Source organism: Thamnophis sirtalis, unplaced genomic scaffold (genome assembly GCF_051295495.1).
Source record: "Thamnophis sirtalis isolate CommonGarterSnake01/CBP01778 unplaced genomic scaffold, rThaSir2_p1.2 scaffold_14, whole genome shotgun sequence".
Taxonomy (NCBI): Eukaryota; Metazoa; Chordata; class Lepidosauria; order Squamata; family Natricidae; genus Thamnophis; species Thamnophis sirtalis.
In genome coordinates this window covers 48,505,646-48,521,385 of record NW_028261394.1, presented here as the reverse complement: position 1 = coordinate 48,521,385, position 15,740 = coordinate 48,505,646, and the positions used below count along the sequence as shown (strand labels likewise).

At 54.8% G+C, this 15,740-nt stretch overlaps 1 protein-coding gene across 4 annotated transcripts in view; it reads left to right on the top strand.

The window, feature by feature from the left end:
* Window positions 1-15,740, top strand: part of CBFA2T3 (CBFA2/RUNX1 partner transcriptional co-repressor 3) — a 60,929-nt gene that overhangs the window by 35,812 nt on the left and 9,377 nt on the right. For 3 of the 4 annotated variants that reach the window (XM_087728620.1, XM_087728619.1, XM_087728622.1), the window contains exons 2-6: window positions 2,763-2,909; window positions 7,219-7,296; window positions 11,511-11,752; window positions 13,309-13,398; window positions 15,470-15,651. In XM_087728620.1, coding sequence (XP_087584746.1) covers window positions 2,763-2,909; window positions 7,219-7,296; window positions 11,511-11,752; window positions 13,309-13,398; window positions 15,470-15,651 — 739 coding nt within the window. The remainder of the gene's footprint in view (window positions 1-2,762; window positions 2,910-7,218; window positions 7,297-11,510; window positions 11,753-13,308; window positions 13,399-15,469; window positions 15,652-15,740) is intronic. The other variant, XM_087728621.1, reaches the window with a different exon arrangement.

The window sequence follows — 15,740 nt, the reverse complement described above, 5'->3', positions numbered from 1 at the left end:
AGAGGAGGAGGAGGAGGAGGAGGAGGAGGAGGAGGAGGAGGAGGAGGAGGAGGAGAGCCGAGGTGGTGCAGTGGTTAGGGTGCAGTACTGCAGGCCACTTCAGCTGACTGTTATCTGCAGTTCAGCGGTTCAAATCTCACCGGCTCAAAGGTTGACTCAGTCTTCCTTCCGAGGTGGGTAAAATGAGGACCCGGATTGTTGTTGGGGGCGATATGCTGACTCTGTAAACCGCTTAGAGAGGGCTGGAAGCCCTATGAAGCAGTATATAAGTCTAACTGCTATTGCTATTGCTATTGCTATGTCCCTGCGTCACCTCATCGGGGTGTGCGCCGTAATCGCGGAGGCCAGGAGGACCCTTTGGGCAATCCGATTAAAGAACTGCCTTGAAGACTTCCATCCGTTCTCCATAGGAGACCCTGAACGCCCCAAGAATGAGAGAAGGGGGCAAGGGCTGTGACTGAGCGGCTGGCACGGATATGCATTGCCCGGCTACTCCCATCCAATCCCTTCTGCCACATGCCAAGGAGGCCTCCCCCCCTCCCCCAGCCCAGGAATCGCTGGGAATTTGTCCTCTCTCGGCCCCAGGAAGGCTGCAGCCCAGTGGTGAAATTCAATTTATTTCAGTGTTTCTCAACCTTGGCAACTTTAAGTCCTGTGGACTTCAACTCCCAGAATTCCCCAGCACAGCACAGCTGGCTGGGGGATTCTGCGAGTTGAAGTCCACAGGACTTAAAGTCGTCAAGGTTGAGAAACACTGATTTATTTTACTGCCGGTTCTGTGGGCGGGGCTCGGTGGGCAGGGCAGAGGGAAGGATGCTGCAAACTCTCCATTCCCTCCCAACTCTGGGGCAAGGCCAGTTCTTCAGACTACTCAAAATGTCCAATGCCAGTTCTCCAGAATCTGCTGAATTTCACCCCTGCTGCAGCCCCCATCTACACCCGAGGGGAGGCTGTTTGTTGTGTCGAAGCTATACTGTATCCCTCAGGAAGGTCCCTGCGCCTTTCCCAGGAATGTGCCAGGACTGGGCACCACTCAGCGATGCTCGCCCACTCTGGGAAAAGAGGCTTCCCTGCCTTAAGAAAGCTCGGCTCCCTGCATGGACAGCCCATCCCCCGGGGACTTAGGGTGGGGTTAGGTTGCTGTTCCGCGCCTCCCCAGGTACATCTGCGCCCGGCTTTATTTAGCCCAGGCAGTGTCCTTTCCCTCCCCTCCCTCCCCCCCTCTCTCTCTCGTGTGCGGAGTTCACTTCATGGTGCCATGGATTAGAGATGATCTGTTGCCCCCTGAAAGCTGCCCGCTCCGTCCCCTCCAGGAGCCTCTGGCTGACCCCGGGCAGGGCGGGCAAAGGGGAGGCTCTCCTTCTTTGGTTCTCCTCCGAGCCCTGGCTGGGCCCGGCCGGGAGACGCCGTGACAGATTGCCACAGCTGCTGGCACACTTGTGCGGAGCCGTCACCCTCAAGTGCATCCTCTCTAACGGAGCAGGGAAAGAAATGAGCTTGGCAGCCCGGGCGGCTGGTGGCAGGTGCCTCTGTTTAGATGTGGCAGCTGCTCCGGCTTTCTCTCCCCAAAGTCACCCCGCGTTTCCCCTGCTCTGCCCCGGCTAGGCCAACCCCAAGCGATCCTCTGGGAGGGCCACAACGGGCAGAGGGGGCGCCCCCTTTGGCCAGAGCGGCCAGAGGGCAGACTTTCTCAGAGCAGCTGGAAGCAGCTGGCTGGGGAATTGTGCGGGGCCTCCAGTGTTGTTGGCCTCATGTGTTATTTGTGGCATTAAATGCCGTGCATTTTCAAAGTTCCTCACTGTACACATTTAATTTAAAGGCTAAACAGCTCATAAAACTGCGACGTCCAGCCCAACGTAAATTCGCAGCGGAACCCACAGCCGGCCCAGAATTCCACAGGGAAGTTTCGGAACGGAAAGGTGGAGATGATCTCAGGGGATCCCGTGTGGAGGTTAAGCCAGGGGCCGTCTGTGTGGCCCGGGGCATAGAACAATGAGCGAGCGGGGAGGCCATGAAACACGGCTTAGCGTTATGTGTGACGCAGGTCCCCGTGGCTTGTTGAGCAGTCCAGGATTCAGCTCACGAGGGGGATCCATTTTGAGCTATTTAGGAGAAGCATTACTGGATATGGGGAAAAGGGAGATGGAAGTGAACCAGTGTTGTTGTTCAACCAGATGCTGCCACCTAGGACCTCATTTTTCTGCAGGGAGGGGTGGAGGGGGGGTGGCATGTGACCTTTAGGCTGGACTGGGGAGCCAACACCATGTGATTGGCATCACATGCCCTCTGCTCCTGACAGGGTGGATTATGAAGGCGCCGTTATGGTTTATTCAATCCTGGTAAGCCATGTTTCATGGTGGTTTGTGAGAACTCAGCCACTGAGCTGCAGGAGTCCAAATCAGGAGTGGCAAAAGCCGGGGAATTATGCCTCAGCTCAGCTAGCCTTTCTCTGGGCACCATGATGCTATCGTGGCTATTTTAGAAATTGCCGTATTTGCCTGACGGTGATGGTGCTACGCAACCATCCTGTCCCTTCTGCTCCCCAGGTGCCTCCACCAGTTTTGTCTCTCGGGAGGTTGGTCTCGACAGCCACACCTGTCTCGGCTCTGATTCCCAAGCCTTCTCGGGGGGCGGGGGGGGCTCTCAGCAGGTGGCGGCACCAGCCCAGTCTCTTCGGCTGCCCAGATGTCCGTCCGTCTCTGGCCGCAGCTTCAGGCCTGGTTGCTCACACCTTCCCTCCCCTTCTCGCTTCCCCCTTGCAGGCAGCGCAGAGAATCAGGCAGCCAGGATGCCCGACTCGCCAGCTGACGTGAAGACGCAGTCCCGCTCCACACCCCCGAACATGCCCCCACCATCACCAGCGGTCTCCCAGGGAGCCACGCGGCACCCCACCTTCACCTCAAACCCCAGTGAGTACCCGCTTCGTCCCTCGGGGCTGAGTAATGGGGAGGTGGGGGAGAGAGATCTGCTGAAGGAGGCGTGGGGCTCCCTCCCTCCCAATGTTTCTGGGGTCCTGCTGCTTATTGTTTGAGGTTGACAGAATTAAAGGGACACCCTCAAAGTAGAATGGAATGCTTTGACTGGGGGGGTGTGGAGTTCCCCCCACCCTGGATTCTGCTGCACTGCGTTGACAGAAGGAAAGGATACCTTGAGGTGATCTCTGCTGACAGGTTCTGGCTCTGGATTTGGGCATGCAGTTCCTGACCTTCAGGCAGGAAAATGCCTTTGAGGGGGAATCCGGGGTGCAAAGCGAAGCAAAATGGGACAGCTGCTTCCTCTCTCCCCTTCCCCTCCTGCAAGGCCCCTCCCTTCCCTGCAATGCCCTGGGCTCGTGTTTGGGGAGGGGGGAGACGCTGAAGGAAGCCCCCAAAGGCAGGAGAGAGGCAGGCAGGTGCTTCTCCTGCTCCCCCCAAACCCAGCAGTCAGATAATCAGCAGCCCCCTTTCCCCACACCCCCGCCCCGCTTTGTGGAAGGGTTCCGGGCTTCTCCTTGGACCCAGAGCGAGTTCGGGTGCCAGGCGGGTGGGATTTGGATGCTGTCCACCCCCACCTTCTCTCTCTCTGGGCCTCTTTCAAATGCTGCCATATGGCACTGTGTTTGGAGTGCCAAGAAAACGGTCCCTCGCCCCACCCCGTGGGAAGCGCTGGCTTCGGCGGATGCCAGCCGGCTCCCGTTCTGCTCTGGCAGCTTCAAAGCAAAACGGGATTTGCAAAAGCGGAGGAGCTCCTGCGCCCGCCCAACTGGAGCCGGAGGGGCAGCCCAGCTGAGGAAGAGCAGGGGCAGCGTCCAGACGGAGAGAGGCCCTGGTTCCCGGGCCTTGGGCAGCAAGAGTAAGAATAAGAGGAGCCTCCTCTGCTCTTCAAGGGGAGGCTTGGAGCCGCTCAAAGCGGGCTGGATTGACACCGTTTTTGTGTCCCAGGAATAGAAGGCCTGGCTGGTCTTTGCCCGAGGCCCATTGTCCGCGTGGCTCAAACGATCCTTAGAATGGATTGGGTGGTTTTTAACCTTGGGCCCTGGTGATAGACGGCTCCATCTGCTGCCAAGGCCCACTTCACCCCATCAGAGGCAGAAACTTTGGGGTGTGGAGGAGCCGGGGAAGGAAGGGAAAGGAGGCCACCAGAGGGGAGGGGGAGGGCAGGGAAGCCATGGAGCCATTCGGCACTTCTTCACTTTCTCCAAAAGTTCTTGCTCTCCTGTCTGTCCCTTGTTCCCCCCGTGGGAGGTGGGCAGTGGGGGCCGTCCTTTGAGCAGGTGGAAGGTGCCCCCTTGCTCGAACAGAGTCCTGCCCAGCGAGGGGGTCCGCCCAGCTTTGCACGGACTCCTAGCAGCTGCTCCTGTTCTGTCTGGCAGCCTCAGGTGGACCTGGAGTGAGGCTGGTGGAGCTGCCTGCGTGGTCCAGAACGTCCTGTGCTCTTTGCACACCACCGAAGGGGAGGGTCCCGTTCCTGGTCATCCCAGTTCAGAGGTTCTCCGGTCCTATTCCCTTCGCTTCAGGTAGCCAGCCAGGAGGAGGGTCAGGCCGGGCACGAGGCGGGGATGAATTTCCCTCCACTCCCTGAGCCGCTTTGCCATTTTCAAACACCACTAAGATTCGCCCACCGGGGCCTGATTGCTGCCTATATCTGCATTTCGGCCTTTGACGTGGATGGTGGGTAGCTCTGGCTGGCTGGCAGCCCCCCCTCAGCCAGCAGATCCCCATCCGGCAGCTGAGTTGGCCCCGGTGCCCCCACCTGCTGGCACCAACCCCCAGTCCTGGGGATTGGTAGCGGCATCCCCTTGGCCAAAGTTGCAGGCCAGTGGGCGGAGGCTGCGTGGCAGATGGGCATTTTTCCTCCGCTCGCAGGTGAAGGCTCCCACGGCAGATGGGCTGCCGTCTCTGCAGGCACAGGGCTCCGTGCCGAGCCCCCAAAATAGTTGCTGCGAGAACACTCGAGGCGCCAGATCGCTTCCCTGTTCGGCTTCAAGCTGCAGCGCCCGGCACAAAATTAGCAACTTCGGAACGGAAGGAGAATTCCTCCTCCTCCTCCTCCTCCTTCCCTCTCCTGCACAGCTGAGCCCCAAGAACAGCCCCCAGCCTTCGTATGGGGGGGTCTGTTTTTGACTCCCCTCCTCGCCCCTTTCCAGGCCCTGAATGACGGCGCGACGTGAGGCTTCCCCTTTGAACCCGACCTTCCCCCGGGAGCCTCTGTCCAGGTGTCCTTTGGGTGGTCCTCAGCAGGAGACAAAGGGTTGGGATTCCCGTACAGGAAGCTCCTTTCGTGCATCCCAGCCATACCAGGATGGCTGCTTCCTCCACAAGTAACGTGTGGATGCATTTCTAGGGTTCGAAGTAGGGAAGGATGGGAAGGGAGGCATTTCAGTCCGATTGAAAGGGACTTGGCAGGCAGAGCCTGAAAGCTATGCTAACTCCAACTCTTTGGTTGAGGGTGAATCCCCCCTCCTCCATTGCTTTCCGTGGGACCCCACAGCCAACGGAGAGGATTCCCGAGCCCCCCACCCCCTCAAGCTGGCCCGGGATTGGAAGCCACCTTGTGCAAAGGGAAGGCTGGGTCACGTTTCCACCTGGTGCTTCTGCAAACTTCCCAGGAAAGTCCGACCTCTGGCTCAGCTGAGGAGCATCTTCTGGGCACAAGGGCAGCATCAGACAGAGGACCCTCTCCCAGCAAGGGGAGGGCAACGTTACGCCCCAGTGTGTAAAATATTGGTGCTAGCCTCAGAGCAGGCTTGGTCTGAATGTCCCTTTCTCATGGATGCCTGCAGAGCTGAAAAGAGGCTCCACAGTTCTCGGCCCCCTTCCTCAGACAGCCCTGCTTGCCAGGCCTTCGTCTTCAAGGCAGCCCCCCCCACAAAAAGCACCCACTAAATGGGGCACCTTCTTTGGCAGCAGGAGCTGACCCAATTCTTCATTTTCTTCATCTAGAGGAAGGGGAGGTGGCTCAAATCTTGTCCTGGGGAGGGACACCTGCAAGCCAACCTATTTTAGCGTCTCCTGATATGTTTTGAATCTTCGGGGAAATTCTAAAAATAGGCCATGACAGTAAAGTGTGTTTTTCAGGATGCAAGTTTACCTGTTTCTCAGCCTGACCTGCCCTCTCCACACTTTCAGCCAAGCCTTATGGGTTGGGTAGCTGCTCAGAAGCCTGCACTCTTAGATGAAGCTCTCGGTAGACAGAAGGTGGGAAGGGGGATAGAATCAGACGGAGGGCTGTTCTGTATGGATTCCCTTTGTGCAAAATATCTTGGCTTGTATTGAAGCGATATTCCTCGGGATGTGCAGCTCGATAAGTGCAGGATTGATGTGGCAAGGAAGAGAAGAAGCTTCTTCTTCATCCGTGGGCCAAAGGGCAAAGCCGAGGCTGATTTGGCACGAAGGCTGCCAGCTGCTTACCTCTAGCTCTGTAATGTTAGGATAACGGGCGAGCACCTCAGTGCGGCCATCAGCAGGACTTTCACCGAAGAATGGTCAACCCCTGAGCCTGCTTGTAGATTATAGAGTTGGTCATCTGCCATCTGCCAAGGTAGAGGCTCCTTGGGTTGGCTTTGCTCCGCCCAGCCTGGCTGTTTCTGAGAATTTCTAAGGGTTTCGGCCCTGGAAGTAAAAATTCTGTATCCAATTGGACCTCCTCACAGAGGCCATAAAGCAGAGGGCTCCCCAAACTTGGCCACTTTAAGACTGGTGGACTTCAACTCCCAGAATCCTCCAGCCAGCATAACTTACTCTCTTGCAATCCCTTCCTCTGCAATCTCTCCACTTAGACCAGAGGTCTTCAAACTTGGCCACTTTAAGACTGGTGGACTTCAACTCCCAGAATTCTCCAGCCAGCATAACTTACTCTCTTGCAATCCCTTCCTCTGCAGTCTCTCCACTTAGACTAGAGGTCTTCAAACTTGGGCACTTTAAGACTGGTGGACTTCAACTCCCACAATTCTCCAGCCAGCATAACTTACTCTCTTGCAATCCCTTCCTCTGCAGTCTCTCCACTTAGACTAGAGGTCTTCAAACCTGGCCACTTTAAGACTTGTGGACTTCAACTCCCAGAATTCTCCAGCCAGCTATGCTGGCTGGAGAATTCTGGGAGTTGAAGTCCACAAGTCTTAAAGTGGCCAAGTTTGGGGGCCCCTGCCATAAAGCCTGACTGTCCCCAGCTTAGTGCGATGAAAAGCCCCCTGCCCACCTTAGGTCTCTCCTGATAGCGTTTGTTTTATTTTACTTGCAGATCGTGACGCTGGGCCGCCGATGTTTCTCCCTCGGGGCCGATTTCATGGTTGCCTGAAATGGTCCATGGTGTGTCTCTGTAAGTAAGATGAAACAAGCCCCCCCTGTAGAGACCCGGAGGCTGGGCCGGGCAGGAGGGAGGGAGGGGGCAACTGCCAGGCAGCAGCACTCAGGGACTGGAGCTGGGAAAGCCGGTGCAGACCCCTCCTGGGCTGGTTGGGACCACTCCCCATTTGCTCCGTGAAGGTCAGCAGGTTAGCAGGGTAGGGCCCCGTCCATATGCACAGTCCGCAAAAGGCAAAGCATATTGAAAAGAGGTGCAGCTTGGCTGGCTCTGGGGCAGCCCCAGCATCTTCAGAGACGTCATCAATAGCAATAGCAATGGCAGTTAGACTTATATACCGCTTCATAGGCCTTTCAGCCCTCTCTAAGCGGTTTACAGAGTCAGCATATTGCCCCCACAGTCTGGGTCCTCATTTCACCCACCTCGGAAGGATGGAAGGCTGAGTCAACCTTGAGCCGGTGAGATTTGAACCGCCGAACTGCAGATAGCAGTCAGCTGAAGTGGCCTGCAGTACTGCACTCTAACCACTGCGCCACCTCGGCTCTTCAAGACCTGCCCGTCACTGAACTGGCATCAGAAGGAGTTCAACCCGGAGGATTGTATGTAGGGTTTGAGTTTATCCCCGGCTCTCCCTCTGCAACAGGCTATTTCACATCTGCCTTCCTTTCCAGATGTATCTGTCCTGTGCGGAGCCAGGGGTTGGTTGCGGGAGAGGCCCCGATGCAGATGCACTTCAGAGTTCCTCCCTTCCCAGTTGGTTAAGTCAGAATAGAAAAACCCTCTGGATAAGGAGAGGTGGGTGGAAGGGAGAGAAAGAGAAGGAGAGAGGGTAGGAAGGAGAAGAAACAGGGTAGGAGTAGGGGAGAGGTAAGGAAGAAGGGGATGGAGAGAAGGAAGGAAGGAAGTAGAGAAGGAAGGGAGGGAGAAAAGAAAGAGAAAATAAGGTGGTGTCATAGCAGGTTCGAAGGATGGTAAACAAAGCATTCCAAACTATACCTTATAACCTTTTAAATGGAATAATAATAATATAAGAATGGCAAAGAAAAAGAATAACTATGTGAATGTATGTCCATAACTGTATGTAAGAGAATAAATGACAGTAAAAATATAAAGCATAATATAGGTAAATAATATTTGGTCATAAGTAGCTAAGTATAAATAAAGAAAGAAATGTACATAAAAATGGATAACGAACAACGAGATTATGAACGCAAGATAGAAATGTATAGAAGGGAAAACACTAACTGCAAAGAAACCGATTCGGAGCTGCTGTATGATATACGATGGAACTTATTGTTCCTATGTTGTTTTTAAGCCATGTGTTTGTTTCTGTTGATGTCCTTATGTGTATAAAATAAAAATTAATACATTAAAAAAAGAAAAGAAAAACCCTCTGGAAATCCTCCGTGACATTTATCGGCCTCAGATCTGCAGAGCTGAGACCGAGCAATGGAAGAAGACCTTTTGTGTTCCTTCCCTCCGGCGTTTGAGGGGAGATGCGAAAGGTCTCTTCTTCCTGGCCTGACATGAACCTCTAAGACGTCTCCAAGGAAGGTGGACCACAAACCGTTCCACAGGGGTGCTCCCTGGGACCCCCGTGAGGTTTGTGGGGACACCATACTCCACCCCCCAATACAAGCCCAGAGAGTCCCTAGAAAGCGGCTGTTCTGATGCCAGGACCCCATGGAAGGGGCCAGGACTCCAGCCAGGTTGGAGCCAATGATGCCCCTCCTGGCAGACCAAGGAAGCCCCCAGGACTATCCTCTAACATCTGAACTTGTGGGCCCCTCCGGAAGTGGCTGCTCCCCCTCCCAGGCTTTGAGGACAAGCAGAGCATAAAGATCCATCTTCCTTCACTCCATGCTGTTTTCCTTTCGGGTTCTCTGCCCTCCTGGTCGGTTGTCTGTTCTTGAATTGGTGGGTATTTAGCGGTAAGCTGCCCAGACTCCAGGAGAGCCTGGACATCAAGTTAAAGAAAAGCAGAACAAACAGGCATCAGGTAATGGGGGAAGGACGCAGGAGCCGCCCCTCTGGGGTCCCCTCTGGACCCTCAGGTGCTCACTCGGGGCCCCCAAGCAAGGCTGCCCTCGTCCTCCAGCCCCCTCCCAACGCTTTCCAAGAACCAAGCGCCAGGATGTTCCTTCTGGCTGCCCAGATGCCCGCCAGGCAAGCTGGGGGGGTCCAGCAGTGGGCACCACGACTTTTTCCAAAGACTCGCTACCTTTAGCCGAGGGGAAGCCCCCGTGCCGCCTCCATCCCCGAAGCCCCAGCCCCAGAGACATGTGTGGAGTTTAACTTAGTAACGCACCTGTCACTGGAATAAAAGCAGTTGTGGCCGGGCGGTTATTTTCGGCACCTCTTTAGCAAGCGGCCGCTCTCGCCTTGCCGGAGAGGCAGTCGGAGCCCGAGGAAAGCAGCAAAGCTTTGGACGGCTGCAGCGCCGTGGTGACAACGGCAACGGTTAGTGCTGTGCGATGCGTCCTGGCAAAGGCAGAGCCTCTTCCCTGGCCGCCTTAGGAGGGATGTTTTTCAAAGGTTGGGGCCTTTGAGGCTGGCCCTGCGTCTCTGCCACGCAGCGGAGGCTGACGGCCCCTTCTCCTTTGCATGTGGGGGTCCGAGGGGGGCCCACTCGGTCGGTCTTTCAAGGGCAGCCACATGGTTGTGCAAGCATGCCACACCTGCCGGGGGGGGGAATAGCAGTGGGGGTGTGTGTGCAAAAAGACACCACAGCTGCAAGGGCTCCACCTGTATGAAGGCAGCCCTTAAGCCCCCTCCCTCCGTCTTGAGTCCAGGGAGGCTTGCAAAGAGGCAAGGCAGGGTTTATTTTTCTGGCCTAAGGACCCGTCCTCTTGCTGGGTCTGGAAATAGCCACGGTGGGCCGGCACTCCCCCTCGGCAGCCTTGTGAACAAAAACATGTTGTGTGACGAGGACTGGAAGGAGTGGAGGAGAAGCCAACTCCAGAGGCTGTTTGAAATGCACGCTGACCGCTGGGAGGAAACCCCTCCATGAAGGCAGCCCGCATGTGCCCACACACGGAAGAGACGCTCCCTCTCCCCAGTGGGGCTGCCTTTCAGGGGGTACCAAGGACCGGGTTCCTCTCTCCCCGCTTCCCCCCAGGACTCACCACCTTTTGCATTGTCCTTCTGTGGCTGTTCCTCTTGAGTTAGCGTTCTTGCAAGCCTGCAGAGGAGAGACTCCAGGGGGCCGGATAGCCCTCGACCCCTCCTTCTGTGGGGAGGTTAACCTTTCCACTTGGTATTCCAAGGAATCCCCCCCCCCACACTCCTCTTCTTCCCCATCTCACTCGTTCCTTTCTGAAGGCAGCAGGGGGGGCTCAGAACCGCTTGTTTTTGTGAAAAGTATGTCGTTCTTCTCTTCTATGACATACTTTTAATAGGCTTTCATCAGCTTGGTGGCTTTTCCTGGCTTATTCGCCTTCCTTTGCTGTCATTTTGCACAAATCTAGAATTCTAGGCACCCCCCAGATTACAAGCCAGGATGGCGTTTCCTTAGCAGCCTGGCTCTTAGAAGGGGCAGCTCACTTGCCACACCTGGATTCCTCGCCCTGAATCTTTAGACCAGTGTTTCTCAACCTTGGCCACTTGAAGATGTCTGGATTTCAACTCCCAGAATTCCCCAGCCAGCATTCGCTGGCTGGGGAATTCTGGGAGTTGAAGTCCAGACATCTTCAAGTGGCCAAGGTTGAGAAAGACTGCTTCAGAGGTTCCCTGCCTGATCCCGGTCAACGTTTTCATCTCCCCCTCGACTTCAATCCAAGCCTATTTAAGACGGTCCTTCTTAACCCCTCGTAGTTCCCCTGATTGGATCTTACTCCTTTCTCCAAGTGAGGCTCACTCAGTTCCTTAAAACCTTCTTGGTCCTTTCCAGTTAGTTTATTCCTTAATTAGTTTAAGCCCTTACTCATTAGGACTCCGGGAGATTAAAAATGGTCACCTGGTCCAAGCAGCTGCTGCTGGAGGAGGCTCCCGGGGGGGCTGGTGAAAGCCCCCGAATAGTGAAAGGCATTCTGTTTGGAAGGGAAAATGAGGGGTCCGGCTAAGATGCTTCGGCCTCCAGCAGCAAGTCATGGTGGTCTCTGCATTGCTCTCCTGGGAGTAAGAGGGCGGGAGGAAAAAGATGGACGTGGCCTTGGAAGTTCTACTTCCAGAGAATTCTGACTTCCTCCCGGGTCCTGCCACTCCCTCAACGGCTCCTTTTTCCCCGGCAGTAATGAACGGGAGCAGCCATTCCCCGACGGCCATCAACGGAGCGCCCTCCACGCCCAACGGCTTCAGCAACGGGCCGGCCACCTCCTCCACTGCTTCCCTCTCCACCCACCAGCTTCCTCCGGCCTGCGGGGCCCGCCAGCTCAGCAAGCTGAAACGTTTCCTCACCACCCTGCAGCAGTTCGGCAGCGACATCTCTCCAGAGATCGGGGAGCGGGTGCGCACTCTGGTGCTGGGCCTCGTGGTGAGTTCGAGGCCCCTTTGGGGGGGTGGTGGTGAAGGGGTCAAAGGCTCTGGAGTGAGGGCAGTCCTTGGCTTACGACCGCAGTTGCTTAGTGAGACAGTTGTAAAGTGAGTTCTGCCCCATTTTACTTTCTTTCTTGCCACGGCCGTTAAGTGAATCACTGCAGCTCTTACATTGGTAACCTGGTTCTTAAGTGAATCTGGCTTCCCCGCTGACTTTGCTTGTCAGGAGGTCGCAAAAGGGGATCACGTGACTGGGAGACGCTGCAAACCGTTGTAAATACGAGTCATTTCATTTATTAAATTAAATTTCATTTATTAAATTAAATTTCATTTATTAAATTTATAGGCCGCCCAATCCCGGAGTCAATTGGCCAAGCATCTGAAATTTGACCCTGTAACCATGGGAATGCTGCAATGGTTGTAAGCCATAAGACCCTTTTTTCAGTGCTGTCGTAACTTTGAATGGTCACTAAACAAACTATCCTGTTTGCAACTGCCATCCTTAGTCAGATGCTTCTGTAAAAGCAACAAGGATGTTGGTTCCACTTTGTACAATTGAGCTCCCGCAGTGCAGAATCTTCACACACCTAAAAACCGAGCAATCATCCCGTTGGGGAAGCCAAGGGTTATATTCATCACACCCCCTGATGCAATCAGGGGGTCGGCCTAGAACAGGGGTTCCCAATGGGGCGGGGGCAGGCCCCACAAGGGGGGGGGCAATCAGAGGTGGGTTCCTACCGGTTTGGACCAGTTTGGCCAAATAGGTAGTAATCTGGCGGCCTGGGTCGCCTGGTGTGCGTCTGGCGTGCAAAACTTTTGCACACACCGAACTGGCAGTAATGCCAGCAACAACCCACCCCGGGGGGCAATTTGATTTTTAATGGGGGCAATTTGAACCTTGTTTAAACCACATTAGTGGCCTTTTAAGGTTCCTCGGTGTAAGTAGAGTTTACTTTTTGAGTAAAGTAAGAATTATATATCACAGGGTGGAGCATCAGGAGTTCAGAGATGCTCAGGTGGGGCATAGCAATAGCAGCAGCAGTTAGACTTATATACCGCTTCATAGGGCTTTCAGCCCTCTCTAAGCGGTTTACAGAGTCAGCATATCGTCCCCAACAATCCGAGCCCTCATTTCACCCACCTCGGAAGGATGGAAGGCTGAGTCAACCTTGAGCCAGTGAGATTAGAACCGCTGAACTGCAGATAGCAGTCAGCTGAAGTGGCCTGCAGTACTGCACCCTAACCACTGCGCCACCTCAGCTCTATCTATCTATCTATCTATCTATCTATCTATCTATCTATCTATCTATCTATCTATCTATCTATCTATCTATCTATCATCTATCATCCATCTATCTATCATCTATCTATCTATCTATCTATCTATCTATCTATCATCTATCTATCTATCTATCTATCTATCTATCTATCTATCTATCTATCTATCTATCTATCTATCTATCTATCTATAGCAGTTAGACTTATATAGCGCTTCATAGGCCTTTCAGCCCTGGTCAGTTCACCCGCTGACCTCTTTTGATGTTCACCTTGTAGAATTCCACGCTGACCATTGAGGAATTCCATGCGAAGCTCCAGGAGGCCACAAACTTCCCCCTGCGCCCTTTCGTCATCCCGTTCTTGAAGGTAAGACTTCCCCCACCACCACCGCCGCTGCGTGATCCGAGTCCCACTGATTCCTCTCCCAAGGGGAACTTCCCTATCCCAGCAGCCCCTTTGCTATTTAAACAACGGGAATGGATCCCCGTGAGTCAAGCCTTCTCAAAAACCCACAATTTCATTCACGTGATGCAGACGTCTTCAAAGTTGGCAACTTTAAGACTCGTGGACTTCAACTCCCAGAATTCTCCAGCCAGCAGAGCTGGCTGGAGAATTCTGGGAGTTGAAGTCCACGAGTCTTAAAGTTGCCAACTTTGAAGAGCCCTGATGTGATGCCTTTGAGAGCATCTAATAAATGCAGGGAAAACTTTTCTTTTGGAAAATCCTGCTGGGTGGTCAGCCCAGCCCCCCAGTCGGTGTTCCTCCCTGGCAGATCTCCATCGGTTTCCCAATAGCAGGACCAAGGAAAGAATGAGGATGAGTCAGAGAGGATCTGCCTTCTCCCACGGAAAGAGAGTGGCGTTCCCAAGGACTCTTGCAAGGCCGTGAAGGAAATTGCTCCAAGATGATGAGGAGGCTCTGTGGAAATTCCCAGGACAAGCTCCCAGCCTGAGGAGCTGCGGCCAGTCCAAAGGGACCATTTCTGGTTCAATGGACAAACACTTTTGACTGGACAAAGCTCTACAGGGCAAGGGCCTCCATCCTTGGCAGCTTGGCGACTTGTGGACTTCGAGCTGGCTGGCTGGGGAATTCTGGGGGTTGAAGTCCACAAGTGGTAAAGTTGCCACGGTTGGAGACTCCTGCAGTAGAGAATTCCTGCCCCTCAGAACAGGCAGGGAGGGAGCAAAGGGCAATCAGGACCCTCACACGGGGCTGCCTAGCTTCTTTCCTGCCTCCCCCTGCCCCACGTTGAGGGTCCTTCTCCCCTCTTGCATCGGTTTCTCCAGCCCAGCCCTTTTCAAATATGTTTGCTTGGAAGAATTGCATGGCTTTGGAAGGGCAAACCTCCGTTGGACAGCAAGGAAATGCTTTATTTGAGAATCTTGTTTTCTAAAAGCATGATAGGGTTCGGTTTCTGGATTGATTGAACGTTTCTGGAGAAGCAAGTTGTCCTTCGGGATAAATTTGCTCCTAGAAATACCAGCTGGCCTTGTTCTTTAGAGGTCTGAGAGGGAGGCATTCTCCTCCCCTCTTCCTTGCCCAAGAGAGCATCGAAAGGAGACTTGCAGCCCTGAGGTGGCAGCCTTCCAGGTTGACCACCTTTGAGTGAGGATGAAATCCCCCCACCCCAGGGATCCTGGTTCCTCTGGGCCATTTGTTCTACAGAGACCACTTGGGTGACACAACAATGTGTCTCGGACTGGTCCTTGGTCTCTTCAGCTGTTGGGGGAAACTGGCCCCCGCTTTGGCAGAGGGTTGGGGCCGCCTGCCAGCCCTGGTGCCTTTCTGCCGGTGCTGCCTCCGAGGGAGCCCCCCCCCCCCCGCCCCCGAAAGCCTTCTCCTGGCCTGCTCTGCTCTCCAGCACCCTCTCCCAGCTGTCTTCCACCCGGGGCTCCAGATGCTTCTCATTAGGCTAACTCGAAGCAGGCGGCCCCCAGCCTGCCTTTCCCAGAGATGTTATTTATTCCTTTTTATTATTTCTCTTTCTGGGAACCGAGGCAGAGAGAGGGAGAAGGTGGTGGAGGAGGAGAAGGAGGTTTGCTGTCCTGGAATCCACAGTGGGGCACTTTATCAGCTCAAATGTGTTCAACAGATGGCGGTTTGGCCGGCCATCCGCGGCTTAAGTAGGAAACCAGGGTCGGCTCGTGGCACGACTTTGCTCGCCTGCTCAATCACTTTGGCGGAGGCTCCTCCCTGGGACCAAGCTCCGGGAGAACCTCACAGGGAGTCAAACGCTTTCCGCTAAAGGCATGGGAGATGGGAATAAGGAGAACCGTCGGAGGACTTCCTCCAGGAAGATCCTAAGATGGGGCTCCAAAGAGCTTCCTGCTTAGAGCAGGATCTCCTATCCCTTTGGGAAACCCACGGAGAGGAGTGACCCCCGGCAGGCTCGGCTGCCCCCTCGCGCTCTCTTCATGGTTCCTCTTTTCCCGCTTAGGCCAACCTGCCCCTGCTGCAGCGGGAGCTTCTCCACTGCGCCCGCATGGCCAAGCAGAGCCCGGCCCAGTACTTGGCCCAACACGAGCAGCTCCTGCTGGATGCCAACGCCTCCTCGCCCATCGACTCCTCGGAGCTGCTGCTGGAGGTCAACGAAGGGGTCAAAAGGCGGACGCCAGACAGGTAGGCCAGCCTCCAGCACCTGAGAGAAGGGGGGTGGGCTTCCCAGGCTGGGGACAGCCTTGCCAGGCATTCTTCTTTAGAAGGACCTT